Raw genomic sequence first — 20,235 nt, 5'->3', positions numbered from 1 at the left:
TAAGACGTAATTGGGTGGGTCATGTCTTTGCTTCTCCGGGGACGGGAAAACGTAATGGGGTTGCTATTTTGACTCATAAACGTTTGAATGTTCAACTTGTTCAACAAGATAATGATGCGGAGGGCAGATGGGTTGTTGCTTCATTAATGGTCAACAAAATTCCTCTCACCATTTTTAATGTATATGCCCCTACCATTCCTGATAAGTTGTTCTGGCCACAAATTCTCTCCTCCACGATGCAATATACTGATGATTATTTTATTTTTGGTGGGGATTGTAACACGATTATGGATCCTTTCCTGGATCGTAGATCTCACTCCCGATTTTCCCCGTCTCCAATCCATACTCAATTCACCTCTTTTGTTGCCCAACGATCCCTAGTTGATTCATGGCGACTTTGTAACCCCACCCTACAAGAATACACGTATTTTTCTCCAGCCCATTCTTCCCAATCCCGTATAGATTATCTTTTTGTTTCCAAAGCTCTTTCTCAACTCATTACCCACTCAGATATAGGTTCCATTTTAATCTCCGATCATGCCCCAGTCTCCCTTCAGCTTGATTTACTTCCTCCTAATAAGGGGACTAAGCGATGGAGATTCAATAATTCCCTACTCCTCGACACTACATTCTCTACATCCTACCTTCACTTCGCCTCTCTTTTCTTTAAAGAGAATGAATCCCCTCAAACCTCCCCCCAACTAGTATGGGACACATTTAAAGCTGCATCTAGAGATTTCATCATTTCTTATGTTGCCAAGAAGAGGCGTCTACGCGCACAGTCTATCTCTACGCTTACCGCTCGTATTAAACATTTGGAACACGTATATTACTCTTCCAAATCTCAATTTGATCTTAATAATCTTATTTCCGCTAAATTATCCTTCAATAAAGTATCCACCGAATCTGCGAATTTAATTTTACTTAAATCCAGTGCTAAGTACTATTCCTCTCAGAATAAAGCTGGTAACATGTTGGCGAATTATCTTAAAGTTAAGAAAGAACGCACCAAAATTGAATCGATTGTTTCTTCCACTAACACTATTCTTCATAAGGATGAAGATATACTGGGTGAATTTTCTTCTTTTTATCAGAATCTTTACACTCCTGAGTCTCCTCCTACCCCCTCCGTCATTGATCATTACTTATCTTCTATTCCTTCCCCTTCTGTTTCTGATGTAGATTTCTCCTCTCTAGACAAAGACATTACGTCTGTAGATATTTTAGAAGCCATTCGTGTCCTTAAACGGGGGAAAGCTCCAGGTCCAGATGGTTTCTCTATTGAATTTTATTCTCATTTCTCTGCTTTTCTTGTTCCTAAGTTATTTCAATTATTTTCCTTCTTTATTTCTTCCCAACAGTCTGCAGGTTCTTTTCAGGAAGCATTGATTTGCCTTCTCCCCAAGGATAATAAAGATCATACTTTATGTAAAAATTATAGGCCTATTTCTTTGATTAATCTTGATTATAAAATTTTTGCAAAAATTTTAGCTTTACGTTTAGACAAAATTTTACCTCAACTTATTGGTAAGGAGCAGTGTGGCTTTATCAAAGGTCGACATCTTTCAGATAACACTCGTTTATTTTTTGATGTCCTTACTAAATCGCATGCTTCCCCTCATTCTTTGGCTGCTATAGCTTTAGATGCTGAAAAGGCTTTTGACAGAGTTAACTGGCCCTTCCTTTTATCCTCTCTTAAATGGTTTGGTTTTGGGTCGCAGTTTCTTTCTTACGTCTCTTTATTATATTCTTTTCCTCGATCTTTTATTTTTGCTAATGGCCTTGTTTCCTCTTCCTTTCCTTTATTTCGTGGAGTTCGTCAAGGATGTCCTCTTTCACCCCTTCTTTTTATTCTTGCTTTAGAACCTTTCTTAACAAAAATCCGACTCAATGCAAATATTTCGGGTTTCCCGTATGGAGATAAACAAATAAAGTTATCCGCCTATGCTGATGACATTCTTCTTTTTATTTCTAATCCTCAAGTTTCTGTTCCGGCATTCCTCTCTGAAGTCTCCGATTTTGCAACCGTTTCAGGATATAAACTTAATGTCGATAAATGCGAGATTCTTCCCCTTAACAAATTCTGTTTTCATGCGGATTTTTTGATATCTTCTTTTCATTGGAATCCCTCTAAGATTAAATATTTAGGCCTTTGGTTCGCTCCATCCATTAAAGAAACAGTGGCTCTTAATATTAAACATTTACAGACTACTCTCACAGATTCTACATCACGATGGCATCCGCTATTTTTATCTTGGTGGGGAAGGTTAGACTCAATTAAAATGATGCTAGTTCCTATTATTTTATTTTTTCTTTCTAATCTTCCTGTTCTTCTTCCCAAATCTTGTTTTAAAACTATTTATTCTATTTTGTCCCGTTTTTTATGGCAAAATAAAAGAGCTAGAATGTCGTTTTCTAAACTTCGTCGCCCCAAACATTTGGGAGGTGTTAATTTTCCCGATTTTTCCTCTTACCATACTTCCTTTTTTCTTTCTCACTCAGTTTCCTTGCTGTCTCCTACTTTATTTGATGATACTTCTCTTCCCTTGTGGGTTGATGTTGAATCCACCTTTTTTCATCCCTTTTCGTTTAAAGAGTTTATTTCTTTGCCCCGTATCCCAAAGCAGCTGTCTCTACCTACTCTTAAGATTTCCAGGAAACTTTTCCTTCCAGTGTATCAGACTACCCTTGATAGCCATACGAGTTTTTTACAATCTCCTCTTTGGTATAATCCTCTTATTAAGCTCAAAAATAGGACTCTTTTCTGGAAGGCATGGTATGATCACGGGCTTTTTTGGGTACATCAAGTTTTTCAGCATGGTGCTTGTATTCCTTTCCCTATTCTTCAACATCGTTTCTCTCTTCCTCCTTCCTTCCTCTCTAAATTTACTCTTTTGACTGCTGCGGTTCAACTAGGTTATGACTCCCTTCCCTCCTCTACCTCTTGTTCTTCCTTTTCTTCTCCTCTTACGCTCTCTTTTCTCTTATCCTCATCTTCCGCTTCGCAGATCTATAAAAAATTACATGAAACGTCCCCTACCCGAGATAAATCGACCGTTGAACTAGCATGGGAATCGGACTTAGGGGAAACGTTCTCTACCTCCTTGTGGCAAGACATATGGAATAAAATACGGAAATCCTCTAGAGCAGCCAACACTACCCAAACTTTATTTTTTCTCTATAATCGTCTTATGCTCACCCCTGCACGATTACATAAAGTGAATTCCACTATTCCCTCTACATGCTGGTCTTGTATGGAACCAAGATCGGATCTAAAACACATGCTTTTCCTCTGCCCCCTTGTTCGTGCATTTTGGTTCAAGGTTTGGAAGCAAATTAATAATATTTTTTCTGCTAATTTTCCTTTCTCCTATACAAATGTTTTCCTGGGTAGCCTTTCCGACATATGGTCCTCCTCTCCTTTCAACACCGCCATTATTGATCTCCTTCTAGCGATAGCCTTCCAGCAAATCACCAAAGCGTGGAAAGATACCTCATCCATATCATATCAGGCTTGGTGGTATGGTGTTTGTTTTAACCATAGATTGGATAGAGCTTATGTTTATCCCATCACGATTGCTATCAAACGTGATCTATTGTGGTTGCCTATCACCTCTTTCTTAGACTCCTCAGCTACACCTTCTACACTTCATTCCCCTCGTACTGAGGAAGTGCCCAAACCTCCTTGAAATGTTTTTTGCTTGCTTTTTTCTTATGTTCTCGACTCGTTTCATTATTTCCTATAGTTAAAATGGTTACGCTTATTTTATAGTGATATGCCTTGAATAATGTAACTGTATTTTCTTCTGCTGACTTTTTGCCCTTTCTTTTCCTTTTTTCTTTCCCTTTCTCCCTGCCTTTCTTTCTTTCCCTCTCCCCCCTTTTTTCTCTCTTTCTTTCCTCTTTCTCTCATAAAATTATCTAGCTTGCTTGAGTTGTTTCATATCACAGTTGTTATTTCTTGTACGAGTTGCATTCTTATACCCAATAAAATTGTCTTTAAACTTAAAAAAAATAGAGAAAACGGGTTCAGCCCCCTTGACAGAGTCCTGCCCTATGAACCAATGTTATTCTATGGTACTCTCTAGTTCAGGTTATGTGCCCATGTGTATGTGCCAGCAGCACTTGAATGAGGCCTGCTTAACCATGTGTATGCTGTTTGTCAAATGGGATTTCTCTTCACTTCCAGTGCATCCTCCACACGAAAGCACTGACCTGACAGGAAGCCACGCATGATATAGTAAGGTACAGCAGAACGATTGATTGGTTCAGATACATATCCAGGTAAATTAGCAGTTGGGAAATCTATCTTTATGACTGAGAAATTAAGTAGAAGATTGGAAACTTTGTGTCAGTACACTTGACTGTAGCACCTATTTTGTAAATGAATAAGTCCAGAGGGACAGTTTTTCATAAGCTCCTGCTGCGGGTACAGTTGACTTCCAGGGTTCCCGGATACCAAGGCTGACTAGTCTTTATTCGAACTCATGCCTCATTCTTCCAACCACACTTAAGTCCCTGTCTCTTTGTCTCACACTTGCACTCTCTCTAGTCATTATTTTCATAATTTTCTTTTTCTCCTTCTTTCGCTTCCAGCCTTTCTCACTGTTGCTCTGGGTTAAAGTTTAATGTTTAAACATAAGTCAGGGTGCCAGTGGTCACCACCAGCAACACCGGCACAAACCAAACACTGACCGTCAAAATTCCTCATATTCATTGTCCTACCTTTCAATTTTTTTTGGCAACAACAGCATATTTTCTTTGTTAATTTCCTGCTTTTTATTTTTTCTCCTGAATAAAAATTCGATTTGTATAGGGTATTTTTGACATATCTTTTGCGGAAGTATGTAGAGAGGGCATTTACCTTAGTTTCTATTTTCACTTACAACATAAAATAAAAAAAAGTCTCCCTCTCTTCTTGTTGATTAAAATATTGAATAACGCATTTGCAGCCTGTGGTGGAAGTGGTAAAGGTAAATTAGTAATGTCAGATTTTCAGGACATCAACATAAGATAAATGTACAATCAATTAATTTACATAAAATACTTTACATAGTTGGTGCCTTTCCTTAAACTCTACCATGGATTGGACTCAAATATACGTGTGATGCACCCTTATAGTAAAGCATGTTCAAGCCCTGCAAGACTTGTCTAATAATAGTGGGGAAGGGTGAAATATCACACGGTGTCTACTTTGCCCTTCCCTGCTTAGGTTTTACCCGGCCTAACCTGCACCTTTCACAAACAGCACACCAAGCAGCAACAAGAAATCCTGACTTTGTTAGTGGTGCAAAAGGCACAATTAATGCAAAATCTGCTCTTTCTCACCAGCAGACTGCTTTTCTTTCTGTAAAATCAGAGGAAATGCATTTCACAAACCAGAAATAAACCTGTAAACGTGGCCATGTTTTTCTGTTAGGCCACAGGCTTTCTGCTAGCTCCCACCCGTGTTTTCTTTACAGCCCACACAGATTTGTGACAACTCCTCATTATCGATTTTCTTTTCGCATGAAAAAAATGTCAGTTGGTAGCTATGGTTGAGCATACATTGTATGCAGTTGTACTTGGGGGGTAGGCTCACCGAATATAATCTGAAGTTTGTCAAAAAAGATTCACTATATTGAGTTTGTTGTGGACTCAACAATGCAATCTACTTGAAAAAACACATAGCTTCAAAGAAGATATGGACTAATAATTTCTCCCAGAATGCTTCTTCTCTACATAACTTTGAATGACATAGTCCATCTTTACACGTTGCATGGTACTGCGTGCACAGTCAATTCACAGGTGAATTTACTGTTACAATGTGACAAATCTGCACCAGAACCATGCAATTACAAGTTAAACACTATGAAATAGGGAGTTACTGTATGGGGCCAGATTTTGCAGTCATGAAGCCTCATGTAGTTACCAGTTCTGTGAGGTTAACTCATATATTTACCAACTGCTCTGAGCAGATGGTAAATGTATGCTAGGACCTCTGGATGGGGTGAACGGTGAGGTTGCCAAGTGGTCATAGGGGAGGGAAGATGCTTTCTGGCAAGGGGACATATGTATGCTGCCAATCAGAAAACAAATGGGGAATGAGGCTTGGCTGCTGAAGCCAAAGAACGAAACGGTTTTACCATTTGGGAGTATCCCACACTTAGAAAAATTGGGTGTGGAAAAACCTTCCAGCTGATAATCAGTCAGAGCAGATTTGCGTGTAGTAATATCACTCCGTCTGACTTGTAATGAATGTTGGACTTGGCCCTTTTTGTCTAATGTTCCCTAAACTTTCTGATTTCCCTCTAGAATTTTTTTCTGACATGGTGTTGCCAACTTAGATGCTTTGGGCACTTTGCCACTGCCAATGAGTGTCAAAGTGCAAAAGCTCCCTGTGTAAAGTGTAATGGTAATCGGTTGTCCATGATTGGTATGTTTGCCTTACTCGGAAAGTCCCTAGTAAAGTGCACTATGTGTACCAGGGCTAGTAATGCAAATGCTACTAATGGGCCTGCAGCACTAATTGTGCCACCCACACAAGTAGCCTTAAAAATAGAACTCAGGCCTGCCACTGAATTGCCTGCGCACAGTTTGTTGAACTGCCATGTTGTCCTGACAAGTGCACCCACTTGCCAGGCCTTACTCTTTCTATGCACATCAGGCACCCCCATGGTAGGTCCAGGGTGTCCCCCTGGGCAGGGTGCAGTGTATGTGAAAGGTAGGACATGTACTGAGGTGTGTACCATGTCCTGAAAGTGAAAAACTCTTCATTTAGTTTTTCACGGTTGAAAGGCCATCTTGCCCATAGGACAGAATGGAGGAGGCTGTGTAATATGTTTCCAGCCTATCTTCCCAAAGGCTTAAGATGGAGAGGTGACATTTTGTATGACGGAACTCACAATTCAATAACAAATCTTTTGGTGAAGGTTGTTTTTGCATTGTGTGTATAGAAACCACTATTTTAGAAATGGCTTGGGTTTTCGTGCTCTAACATTTCTGTGTGTCACTGCCTGGTTTTGTATTGACTGTCTGGATCTGAAAGTGATAGGATCTGGGAAATGTCTTGTCCAGGGGGGGGAAGGTGAGACAGCAACAGGCTGACCTGCATCTGGAGTGTAGGGGGAGGAGTAGCCCCTAGAGGTGAAGAGGCCTGGGCTGCAGCCATAAAAAAATGGCTCCAACCCCTGCCGGGTGATTAAGGATCCAGACCCCCACTATCAAAGGAAGAAGGTGTCACTGGCAGAGAGCCACCCAGAATTGGTTTGGACAGGGGTCAGTACCCCTGAACACAAAGACTTCAAAGACATGTAGGGGCATAACTATGAAAGCTGAAACCCCTGAACATTGGAATTGGAATGGGAATTGGAATTGGAATGATCAAGACTGAAAAGGATTGTACACTACTTCATAGTCAAGAGGAACCACTGCCAAGGAAGAAACAGCTGAAGAGACTGACAAAAAGGACTGATCCTTCCTGTGTGTTCTGGGGCTGGCCTGCAGTTTGTTGTTTTAACCAAGGAAGAGGCTAAAGGGACTTTTCTGTGTGATGTGTCCCCCTGCTTGAAAGGACTTTGTTGTGCTGTGTCCTGAAGTAACTTAACCCCAAGGGCCCGAGGTGAGCTGGCTCCCTGTTGTGGAAACTCAGGAACACAAACATTTCCAGAAGTTTCTCAGAGAAGCTGTGTGCGTGTGCTTTTTGCAGCCCGAGACCTCAGTAAGCCATGTCCTGTGATCGTAGGCACCTGGAGGCCAATCAAGTCTCAGCGACGCTGTGTTCGTGTGCTTTTTGCAGCCTGAGCCCTTCCTGAGGATTGTCCTGTGATCATGTGCACCTGGAGTCCAAGTGAGTCTCAGCGACGCAGTGTGTGTGTGCTTCGAGGAGCCTGAGCCCTTCGTGAGGATTGCCCTGTGAAAGTGCACACCAGAAGTTCAAGTGTGTCTCAGCAACGCTGTGTGCATGTGCTTTTTGCAGCCTGAGACCCTCTGAAGAATTGCCCTGTGATTGTGGACACAAGAAGTTCAAGTGTGTCTCAGTGAGGCTGTGTGCGTGTGCTTCGTGCAGCCTGAGTCCCTCGGAAGAATTATCCTGTGATCTGGGGCGCCAGGAGTCCAAGTGTGTCTCAGCGACGCTGTGTGCGTGTGCTTTTTGCAGCCTGAGACCCTCGGAAGAATTGACCTGTGATCTTGGGCACCAGAAGTTCAAGTGTGTCTCAGCGACTCTGTGTGCGCGTGCTTTTTGCAGCCTGAGTCCCTCGGAAGAATTATCCTGTGATCTGGGGCGCCAGGAGTCCAAGTGAGTCTCAGCGACGCTGTGTGCGTGTGCTTTGGGCAGCCTGAGACCTTCGTGAGGATTGCCCTGTGACCGTTCACACCCGAGGCTCGAGGGAGTCTAAGCGACGCTGTGTGCGTGTGCTTCATGCAGCCTGAGACCTTTATGAGGATTGCCCTGTGACCGTGCACACCTGAGGCTCAAGGGAGTCTCAGTGACACTGTGTGTGTGTGTGCCATGTTGAGATCTTCGGTATCGTCATTGGCCCAGAATCAACCAAAGTCGCATCGGAGTCCCAAGATGCGAGAGGCGGAGCGGAGAGTGAGGTAACACCCCCCAGGTAACGTCGGGTTGCAGGCTCAGAGAGAGACGCTCTCTGCCTCTCCCCTTCTGGTAGCGCGAGCCTCTGTTCCAGCTCTCATCGCAGGCCTGTGCGTGCCAAGGTGTGGCAGTACCGGGGCCGGAGTGTGGAGCTGCACTGTGGATTACACTAGATCCATGTTGGGGGCATATGGTGAAGGAAACTGACCACGAGTCAGTACGAGGGACCGTCCGAAGCACCTTGATCGGTGTTGTAGTGTATTACGCATTGCATTAATTCTGCATTACGAACTACCTGGTTAGTGTATTACGCATTGCATTCATTCTGCATTGCGAACTACTGATTGTTGTCTTACGCATTGCATTAGTTTGCAGAACGAACTACCTGACTGTTGCATTACGCATTGTACTAGTTTGCAGAATGAACTACCTGAATATTGCATTATGCATTGCTTTATTCCTGCATAACGAACTGCCTGATTGTTGTATTACGCATGGCATTAGTTTGCAGAACAAGCTATCTGATTGTTGCATTATGCATTGCATTATTTCTGCAGAACAAACTACCTGATTGTTGCATTACGCATTGCATTATTCCTGCATAACGAACTGCCTGATGGTTGTATTACGCATTGCATTAGTTTGCATCACGAAGTGCATTATTTTTACATTGCAAAGTGCCTGATTCTTGCATTACGACTGCATAGGATCACCTAGAATTCCTCACTAATACTGCCAGAACTTATAAGAACTGGCTGACGTAATAACTGGCCAGGAGTTATCTTACAAATACGCATATGTTAGATTTTTATCATGTGTTCTCATCGTATATCTTTTTATATACACTTAAACTTGTTTTAAATGAAACTCGTGTGCAGTCCTTTTGTTGTGTTACCATTGGGTCGCTGGGAGCGAGGTTGCAAATACTTTACACATTTGCCTGGAAGATAAACCTGGCTGCTCATGCCAAGCTACCAAGGGGGTGAGCAGGGATTATCTGAGAAGGTGCCTGTGTTTTCCCTGATGGGGAAGTGAGGGTCCCTACTTGGCCTAAGATACCTACCTCAGCCAACCAGGGATTCCGCTTTCAACAATGAGGGTCATATTCTCTGTTAGAAATGGGGTTTCTAGTTGGGTACACCCCATGCCAGGCCAAAACCTTCCTTTTCCTTACATGTAAGGCACCCACCCCTAAGGTAGGCCCTAGGTCCCCCATGGCCAGTGTGCAGTGCATGTGAAAGGTAGGACATGTACTGGTGTGTGACATGTCCTGAGAGTGAAATACTGTGTATTTCATTTTTCACTATTGAAAGGCTTTCTGTCCCATAGGCTTATCATTGGGGCTGCACTGTAACAATTTTACAGGTGTAACTCGCAGTAGGAACAAGATAGAAAAATGGAGTTTAGGCTGTCTGAACTCAGAATTCATTAAAACACGTTTTGTAAAGGGTGTTTAAATTCTATGTTTGAAAAGGCTACTTTTAGAAAGTGGGTATTTTCTTTCGCTACCATTCTGTGTGCCTCTGGCTGTTTGTGAATTCAGCGTCTGGTGTGTGAGTGACAGGATCTGGGAAGTGCATTCACTAGAGGGGTTAAAGTGTGCCCTGCCTTGCCTCAGTGATTCATCCCAGGGCTGAATAGACCTGGTCTGCATTTAGAGTGGTGGGAGGAGTTTGGATTGCACCTGAATAAGCTGTGTCTCCTTTTTCACAATGCTGTCTCAGCCCCCTGTGGTCATGCTGCACCAGGGAGGACAGGACTGGTTAGGACTGGGTTCAGACACCCTTACAGCAAAGAGAACAATGACAAAATGGGGTATAAGTATTACATCTAAAACCCTAGGACTTTTGATTACTTCAAGAAACAAGTGGACACTGCCAAGAAGATGAGCTGAAGGACTGTGTAAGGAGCGCTGCCTTTTTCTGTGTGAGGGGTAAGTTGGCCTGCAGTGGCTGCTTCTGTCTGTGGTGGAGGAAACGGAGTGACTGTTTTTGCACTGCTAGGGAAGAAAAATATCCAAGGGTTTTTGTGTGCTTGCCTCCTGTAAGAAGTCTCAGGGAAATCAAAGACTTTATGGAAAAAGATCCTTCCTGGGTCTAAAGGGTGACCTTATTGGTCGGAGAGCTGAAGAGCTGTGTGAGGACTGCTGCCCCTGAGGTGTGTGGGGTGGGACGGCCTGCAATTGCTGTTCCTGGCTGGTGCAGGCAAAGGACTGGCTTGTTCTGAACCTTTTGTTTTTGTTCAAGAAAGTAAGCACGTGTTCTGTGTGACATTTGTGGCCCAAGCTTGGAAAGTGCCCCTCTTCCCCTTGTTTCCAGAAAGAGGCACTCTCACAGAGCTCTGTGTGGGCTGCTCGAGCACAAGGCGCGGGCCCACTCTGCATCCTGGAGGAGGAAGGAGCGCTGACTGTGTATGCCAGCACCATGATTGGCCTGTGTTCTAACACTCTGCCTTTGTTGAGCATTTCAGTTCCTTCGAGTTTGGCAAAGTAGCAGGAAGGCACCAGCAGCACCACAGCTAGCCAACTCTTTCTGAAAAGGAAGCCCATGCTGTTCTCGTGTTGCTGTGCCAACCGTGCCGACACCGCTGATGAAGGAGATAAGGCGCTGGGAACCCCAGCCCAGCTGCTCACTGGCTGAGCTAGCATTGAGCAAATCTCCAAGTTTTACATGGAAACAATCCGCAAGCCGACAAAATCCGTCCGCACTCAGGAGAAGGAGCCCTGCCCTCCCTGCCCCAGAGCCAAGGTAGACAGGAGGGGTCATCAACGTGGCCAATGTAAGACGGGAGGCACTGCCTGAAGGCCCCACGATCCAGTTTCCTCAGGAGCACAGCCATTGCTGTACGGCCGAGTGAAGAGGGAGGCTAGAAACTTGCCTCAGCTCCGACATCGGCATTGTGGCCGCTGCACTGTGGTTGCGGGAAGCCGCGGTGTGCTGCCCGGGGAAAGGGAACCCAGCACCGTCTCTCTCATTGCTTTTGGGAAACTTGACGGTGACGAAGTGTGGGAAGTGGTCCTCAAAAGAGAGCCCCCTCTTTGGCAGTGAATGTCTCTGGTGACCACAGGAGTCACCAGATGAACTGTGATGGGCGCACAGAGGCTGGTGTGCCCCATAGTTGGCCCAAGTTTACTGCAGTCCTGAGAAGGGAAACGCAGGTGCTTCTGTGCCCTGCATGGGGAGTTTTAACACCAATATAAAAGGTAAAAGGAGTGCAGGGTTGCTGCACCTATGGGCTCCCAGCGTCACTGGTTGATGTATGTACTTTAGCCCTGATCTAAGGACTGCATAACCCTCCCAAATATACTGTCATTTTATGCTTGGTAATCACAGGATAACAATTGTCATTCCAGTACCTGCATAAGATATGGACAGTGATGATGTAGGATGTGTTTTTGCTATATGCCAACTATGAGTATTTGCTTTATGGCACTAAATGTAGTACGGTGACAGAAAAGTGATTTCTGAATTCTGTGATGTTTATGACAATTATCTTATGGTAATGGAATTCAGGATCCATATGCTGTGTATGCTTTTTTATGACAGGTAGTGCCTAGTGACATAATGATTTATGTAATTTGTGGTCTAATGTGTTTTATGTATAATACAAAGGGTATTTTTTATATAATCTTGTGTGGAGTCTATTTTTGTTTGTGGTGTGCCTAGTGTGTCACTGTTGTGTGTGTGTGTTGCGCAAACGCTTTACACATTGCCTCTGGGATAAGCCTGAGTGCTCTGCCAAGCTACCAAGGGGGTGAGCAGGGGTTATCTTGTTTGTATCTCCCTTACCCTGACTAGAGTGGTGGGTTCTGCCTAGCTTAAGTGCATACCCTAGCCAACCAGAAACCACATTCCTAACAGAGATGGTTTGATTGTGCCGGCACTTAAGCTTTCCAGTCACTTAAGTATGCTCTGTGTAACACCCAACGGGATACACTGGCCATTAAGTCCCTGTGAAATCAATATAAATTAGCTATGGCTACTGGGGAAAAACACACCAGATTGAAGCATGGATAAATGTGGCCAATGCCGCTGAAAATAGGAACACCAAGCTGTTTTGGGATACAGTGAATGCACTCTTTTAAAAAAATGATGACAAACCTGAGTTTTGCTCCCTTGTACCCTGCGACAGTAGGGTAATCTTCTTCTCTGAAATTTTAAGACAAAATAATGGGGTTGTCACCGGGTGAGATCAGGAGTCACAATGTGATAGGTGCCTTCCCCTAAACATCACAAATGAGGAAGATTATCTGGCTACCCAGGCAAGTGCCGGGGGCCAGGCTATGGGACCAGATGGGGTGCCAGTAGATTTATTTATTTAAGAGGTTTTCTATAGCGCTGGCCTGACCCTAGTGTATCGGAGCGCTTTACAGCAGATATTAGCAGATAATCACCAGATACATAGCAGATAATCACCATATACACAAAGACGGGCTGCAAGTTAATAGAAGAGCAAACAATAGAAGAGCATCAGATCAACACATTGTCTCACAGGACAAAAATGACCTCATGTTTGATCATAGTCTAAGAGTTGGAGCAGAGCTCGGTGTCCACTAGTTGCCTCGAGCTATCCAATCCCTGGGGAGCAATTGAGGAACAGGGTTTTAAGTTGGCTTTTGAATTACCAAAGGATGAAATGGTTCTGATGTGAGGGGGAATGGAGTTCCAGATTTTAGGAGCGCTTCCGGTGAAGGATCTATCCGCAGTTCTTTTTTTTCTTGTTTTTGGAGGGATGAGTAGGAGTGAGTTTGAGCTTCTTAGGTTCCTGGACTGGCCGACTTTTTTGAGTTTTTTCGCCAGGTATTCAGGTTTGCTGGTGTGAAGGGCTTTGTGGTTGAGGCAGGCTGTTCTGAAGCTGATCCACATTTCGACAGACAGACACTTAATATCCCTGAGTGCAGGTGAGATATGCTCGAATTTCTTGATTCCGGTGATCATTCTGGCAGCCGCATGTAGAGTAGTCTTGATGGGAGCCAAATGTACTTTGGGAACTCCAGAGAGGACTGCGTTCCCATAGTCTAACCCTGACAGTACCAGAGATTGGGTGGCCTGTTTGAGATCACTAGGCGGAATTAAGGGTTTTGTTTAGTTCAGTAGTTTGAGGTTAAGGAAAGCACTCTTGGCCCAATTCTTAATATGTCTTGTCATGTTCAGTTTTGGGTCTAGAGTGATGCCTAGTGATTTGACAGTCTGCTAGAGTGAGGTTCCCATTGAGCGCATCGATGACTTTTAGCCATTCTGCAATTTGAGGGTTTTCTTCTTTATTCGAGATAAGGGGTGTCTCCGTCTTGTCGGGGTTAAGTTCAAGGTGGTTGTGTGTCAGCCAGTCTTGGATATCTCTCAATACATCATTGAGTCTTTGAATGTCTTTGAGAGAGTTAATTTCCAGGTAGATCTGGGTATCATCAGCGTAGAGGTGGAAGCGGATGTTGGCTTTCCTGAGTAGTTTGGAGAGCGGTTCCATGTAGATGTTGAAGAGCTGCGGTGAGAGCACCGAGCCTTGAGGGACGCCTTTATTGACTTGTTGGAGATCGGAAGTGAAGTTTTTATTTTTTATTTTTTGTGTGCGATTGTGTAGAAAGGAGGAGAACCATTTGAGGACTATCTTGCCAAGACCAGCTCTTTCTTGGAGGACCCTTATGAGGAGTTTATGGTCTACAGTGTCAAACGCTGCCGAGAGGTCAAGGAGAATGAGGAGGCAGCAATGGTCAGAGTCTAGTGAACCGTGGATATCGTCAATGAAGTTGATGATCGCGGTTTCTGTGCTACAGCCTTTTCTGAAGCCAGACTGGTGGGGATCCAGGAGGTTGATGTTGTCCAGGTGTTGGGTTAGTTGAAGTATTACGCATCTTTCTAGGGTTTTAGAAAGAAAGGGGAGGTTCGATACAGGTCTAAAGTTGTTCAGATCCATAACATCTAGGCCGGGTTTTTTCAGCAGGGGTGTGACGTGGCCCATTTTAAGGCAGTCTGGGATGATTCTGTTTTTCAAGGAGCTGTTTATGATTGAGCTCCAGAGTGGAGCTAAAGCGTGTTTCAGTTTTTTGGTCAGTAGAAGAGGAATGGGGTCTAGGACATGCGATGAGGGTTTGGAGGTGGCGATTACCCTGGCAATCTCAGCTTCCTGAATATGCCTCTGAATTGTGGGGCCCTATCCTATCTAGGGTGGTCAACACAGCCACTATAGAAACAATCCCAGCTTCTTGGGGTGTATCTATTATTGTACCCATATATAAAAAGGGCGACAAAGCAGACCCAAAAAAAATCTTGCCTTATTTCTCTCCTTGATTCCTCAGTAAAAGTAATGAGTAGAGTCCTGATAACAAGATTGGAGGAATGGGCACAAGAGCAATCGATTCTACCCTCGTAGAGTTTGGCTTCAGGAAACAGTTGGGGACCGTCGAACAATTTGTCAACTTGAAGCTAATAATCGGTAAACACACTAGGGTTAAGGCAGGCACACTTTATTCATGTTTTGCAGCTTTAGGAAGCACATTTGATTTGGTTGACCATAATTTACTCTGGTCAACTTTGACTTCCCTAGGTGCACCCAGGCCAATTATTGGGATTCTTTCCCGTCTTCATGAGAATCTAACTTGCCAAGTTCGGTTTGGCCCCCAGGGGGAATGTTCGACCAAATTTAAAGTGGGATGAGGAATCCGACAAAGGCATGTGCTAACCTCATTACTATGTTCCCTTGTTATCAGTGGCGTAGATAACTGCCTGCAGTCTATGCAGGTTGACGCTCCTTGGGCGGCTGGCCATCCGATACAAGTATTGTTATGTGCTAAAAATGTTGTATTATTAGTTTGAACCCCGGTTGGCCCCAAGAGACTGATGAGTGTCTTTGTAGACTCTATGAACTCCAAGAACTTGGTAATTATTAAATCCACAACATTTACCATGGCTTGCGGCCCAAAGCATAAACCTTGCGAAACCTTTTTTATTGATAACACCCCAATTGTCTTAGCGAACTTGATTTGTTATCTGGGTATTTTATTTGAGGGCAATGGTTCATGGCTACCACACGTTCTGAATAATAAAACTAAAATGAGCAGGGCATCGCAAGGGATTTATACATTTTCCTCAAATTTGGGGAGCCGACCTATCAATGAAATGGTTACAATTTACAAAGCAAAAGGAGTGACTAAAACCTTATATGGGGCAGGTCTTTCGGTTTATGCTAACGGCACCACACTGCAAGTATGAGAACATATCATTTTAAAATGTCTATTATGCCTAATTTTATCTGTATCAAACACATTCTTACAGTTCCTGGAAGATCTGCTTTTGGTGAGACCTTTGTTATTGTGGGCCTCTCTATGGGCAAATGAAGAAACTGGTCTTACCAGAGCAATCATTTCAGAATGTCTAGCCTTGGACAATGTCTTAAGTATCCCCTAGCTATTTTATAGCAAACTCTTCCCTTGGTAGGCTGTTTAATCTATCTAGCTGGTCAGATCCTACCCAAGTATTATTATTAACCAAGAGGAGGATCAATGAAACCTTTTCACAGTATAGATTAGATCAACGATTGGCAGATGATAGGAAAAATCAACAGTCGCCTTTTACAAGTCTGAATCTGGAGGAGGGAGAAATAGCTATTTGTTTTATGTGATAAATGTGCAGTGCAGCATCTCTTTGTGTTTATAAGACTAAGATGTGGCATCGTGCACCATTTAGTTGCCTTCCCACTCATGAGGTCCCGGGCATTTGATAAGGTTGTTTGGCCTTGTGAAGACCAAAGCAAACACGTTTTATTGTTTTGTAAATTTTATCAGAATCTCGTTTTTTTATAATCTCAAATCTATGTTTGTTGCACAGAATATTAGATCCAACAAAGCAGCTATGAAATTTCTGGTGACACTAAGTGAACCATGTGTGTGTTATAATGTTGCCCTATTTATCTTGAAAGCTAATAATGTTAGGAAATATATCATATAATAGTGCAGCAAATACATTTTATTACTATGTTTCATTTATAATACTGAAAAGTTTTAAAATGTATTTTATATGAGTCATTTCACGTATATTTGTAGGATTGTTTTTGATAACTGAATAAAGTTTTCCGAACGAACGAGTACACGCAGGTGTACGCACCTTTACACGTACCCTGTGCAGAGAATCTTACTGCATCTGTGCAGCAGCCCTTATTTTAAAATGAGGACACTAGTGGCTAGCTAGAACTCAAGTCCATTTTGTTAGAGCTTACAGTTAATAAAGCTTTGTTAGTGAGACTCACTCACAACAGATATCCAAACGCTCTGTTGTCAGAAACCAATAAAACCTTGGGGCGTTTATAGTGGGTCAAGATCATTTTCTTCACAAACACTAACATTTGCTTTGTGTTACACAAGAGGCCTCTGGCGCTCCTTTGCATCAGATAACGAAAACTTGGAAGCAAATTTGTGAGGAGCATAATGAATTTCCCAAGTGTGCAACTGAATTTGCACATCATAAGATCAGTTTAGAGGAAGGAATGCAACTGAGTGTTCCCTTGAGCAGAGCGGCCCACAATTTTGGCAGAGGTCACTCTTCGTCCTGTTAGAACTTGGCATCCCCCTGTGAGGATTCTGCATCAAGTCTGGGCCAACATATGGAAACCGGATGTGTTTTAGGGGCATACCCTTCCAGCAGTTCTTGATTTGTAAAATATTCGCCCTTGTCATCGCTGCTAAAACAACTAATAACTATCTCTCTCGCATGTAAATGCAACAGTTCAGATTATTCCAGGTGCCTAAAGCTAAAAGAATGGGTGGGAAGGTAGGTATTAGCAACTTTAATGTTTATTGTAGTCCTAAACTACCTTTCTGCTCATCTCAAAATTTTATGAGCGGCGCCACCATGTGGTGGACTGTTCTAAGTATGGTGTTGACAATTAGGTGCAGAGAACCGGAAACTAATGAAGTGCTGGTGCTGAGCACTGGAAAGCACCAGCTCAAATTAAACACTGCCTTCCGGCACCCCTCTCTCAACCAGGATCAAGCAAGTTCATCACTTGACCCAGCTTCAGAACTATCCATGAGTGTACATTTTGTGTCTGGGATATACAAGTGTTTTCTGTCAAATCCACAACAGCTGCACATTTTGCATTTGTGAATTTGCACTTTTAGAAAATGCACATACTTCTTCTATGTAAGTACAGATGTGGAAAAGGGTATGTGAATCTGCTCCTAAAACAGAGCAAATTCGCTTTCACAATCAGGAACACAGATTTATTTGACTAGCATTAAGCATGTCTTTTGGATTTAGATTTGACGATACCACCAGTATGTCCTTATTAAAGGTGAGCTGTGTTGAAGTGAGGTATGACAACACCTAATACATACAGGTACTGCAAGTTGTGGTATTTACTGGGTGCAGTTAACACCTTAAAACCCCAGTTTTTTTTCATAAAAATGACGAATTCCATGAAAAAGTGGGGACATTTCACATGGAAATCTGAACAAATTAGAATGTATGACATGTTTCTCCACAGTGCCTTACAGCAGGTTTGACCTGTGGGAAACATTGTAAGGAAGCTGTAATATCTGAAAATCTATGGGGCTTATTTACAAGCCCCTTGCGCCGCCGCAGGTGTGTCACTTTTTCCCATGTTGAAAGTGGCGCACCAGTGACGCAAGGGGCTTGTAAATAAGCCCGTTGAGAATTCCAATTCCGGCGAAAAAATGGGATTGAACAGTGATTGGAGTGTAACGACCTACTTGGAACCAGGGTCATCATAGCCTGTTCAGACAGCACCAATACAGCTGAATGCCAACGGATATTGTCAACAATAAAATTGCTCATTGAATAAAAACCCCAAAAATCAATAACCTGTGGCGATTGTTACACAGATATTTACTTACACTTTTATAATCACAACAATGGGCTTCTGGACAGCAGGCACATAAACGGGACATTTAGCAAACTTGGCAAAAGTGTGCTGAACAGATTTAGTTCAGCTCGCTCCAGACTGTCGAGCAGTGCCACCTGTTTCAACATTTTACAGCAGATCTTCCTGCCAGAAGCAAATTATAGACTCATCCGACTGCTGACCAAAAAAGAGAAACGCCGGCTTGAGCCATATGTTTGCCGCAGCAAACCAGGCATCTCTTCAGAGCTGATTGAATTAAAACTCAGTAAGATCCCAACTGACAGATAATGAATATACTTATGTTTAAGAGCTTCACGAAGGGCACCAAACAAAAAACCACACGGGCAGTGTTGCTGCATGAGGTGACCAACCTATTTGTCTTCTCTCTAATACTTCTGAAACTGCACCGTTCGAAGCATATGAACTCTCATCCCTTCCAGGTTTTTGAAGTGTGGGATTTGGAGCCAACACTTTCAGAAGCAATTGGGAATTGTATTGGAAAATGGGCAAATGCAACCACACATAACAGTAAGCAGAAGTAGCCAAACATTACTATTCAAGTCTCGACTCATAGGAGCTCATACCTGAAATTCTTTAAAAAAAAAAAAACAAATTAAGTGGAAATTAATATTTTTGCTTAGGTACCAAGCGTTGTAACAACAGCTGTTGCTTATTTATAAACCGAATGGTGGTGCTACAAGCAACACTGCGATAGATAGAGGACTATACTCTGTGATCAGCATAGGGCATTTGATTATGTATACATATATAAGTTATCAATGGCATTCTTTTAAAAACACATCCCATTGATAACTGTATTGTGCAAAACGCGTAACACAACAACGCTCTTCTGTTTGCAATAACACGGAATTTAAAACCTTGAAGAATGTCTTCATACAGTCCGGCATAAATATACCATAATTGAGTTTAATTTTGACTGTATACATTGGGAAATTCCAAACCCTTCAGGGTAAAACGAAAGGCAAATTAAAAGCTGCAGCTATTAATAGAGGCCTATGTTGATCAAACATTAGCGGGATTTGCTAGGCTACCCTGGCTCGCCACCGCTTTTTGTGTAAAGATACATCAAAACAAAACTGCATTTTACATAACGCTGGCCAGCGTAGAACACACACAACAGTCAAGTTTGAATCAAATGTAATGCATGACATTTTCAGTGTAATACGGTACCTTCTGGCGTCACCTCTGCCATAACTGCGATACGGTCGGCGCGGGAAAAGGTCAACGTCGAGGGTGCTTCATAAAGCGCGTCCACTTAAGACTCTTAAACCGAATACACGGGAATACAAAAGCGGGGATCCCCCGACTGTCCTCTTGCACTTCGCTGCCTTCCTATAACGTGATATACGGCAGTGACTGTCTCCCCACCCACCCTTCCAACCCCTGCGAGAACTGGAACCTTTGTCAGGACCCCCTGCTCGCTGGACTGTGGTGTCAGCTGCTGACAGAAATAGCTGTCTCCTGCAAGATGTCTTCGGCACTTCTTTTCGACAGCCGACAAGAATGTGGAACAGTCAGCTGAGTGGGACTGGGGGTCGAAAAATGTCAGCAGCAGAAGCAAAGGCGATCGAAGAGAGCGGTTCAAGCGCCCGCAGCGAGTCCCGTAGACAGTAGTGAGATCAGTGCTCGGAGGGCCTGCCTCGAAAATTGTACAGTAACCCTATCCATTAGCGCTCAGATGTATTCTTAGCCCTTCTGATGCCCGTCACATTCTGCCTTGCCTTTTTTGGGGTGGGGAGGGTCCTGTGAGGGCAATGCGATTCAAGCCAGAGGAAAGTAACTTAGGT

General features: G+C 43.2%; 1 protein-coding gene across 1 annotated transcript in view; it reads right to left on the bottom strand.

Annotated features, from left to right (window-relative positions):
- The window catches only part of TRDN (triadin), an 865,465-nt gene extending 845,459 nt beyond the window's left edge, over positions 1-20,006 (bottom strand). The window contains exon 1 of the mRNA XM_078647890.1: positions 19,619-20,006. Coding sequence (XP_078504016.1) covers positions 19,619-19,640 — 22 coding nt within the window. The 5' untranslated portion in view covers positions 19,641-20,006. The remainder of the gene's footprint in view (positions 1-19,618) is intronic.
- Positions 20,007-20,235: the final 229 nt, after the last annotated feature.

Source organism: Lissotriton helveticus, chromosome 6, assembly GCF_964261635.1.
Source record: "Lissotriton helveticus chromosome 6, aLisHel1.1, whole genome shotgun sequence".
Lineage (NCBI taxonomy): Eukaryota > Metazoa > Chordata > Amphibia > Caudata > Salamandridae > Lissotriton > Lissotriton helveticus.
This window is presented reverse-complemented; position numbering and strand designations above follow the sequence as displayed.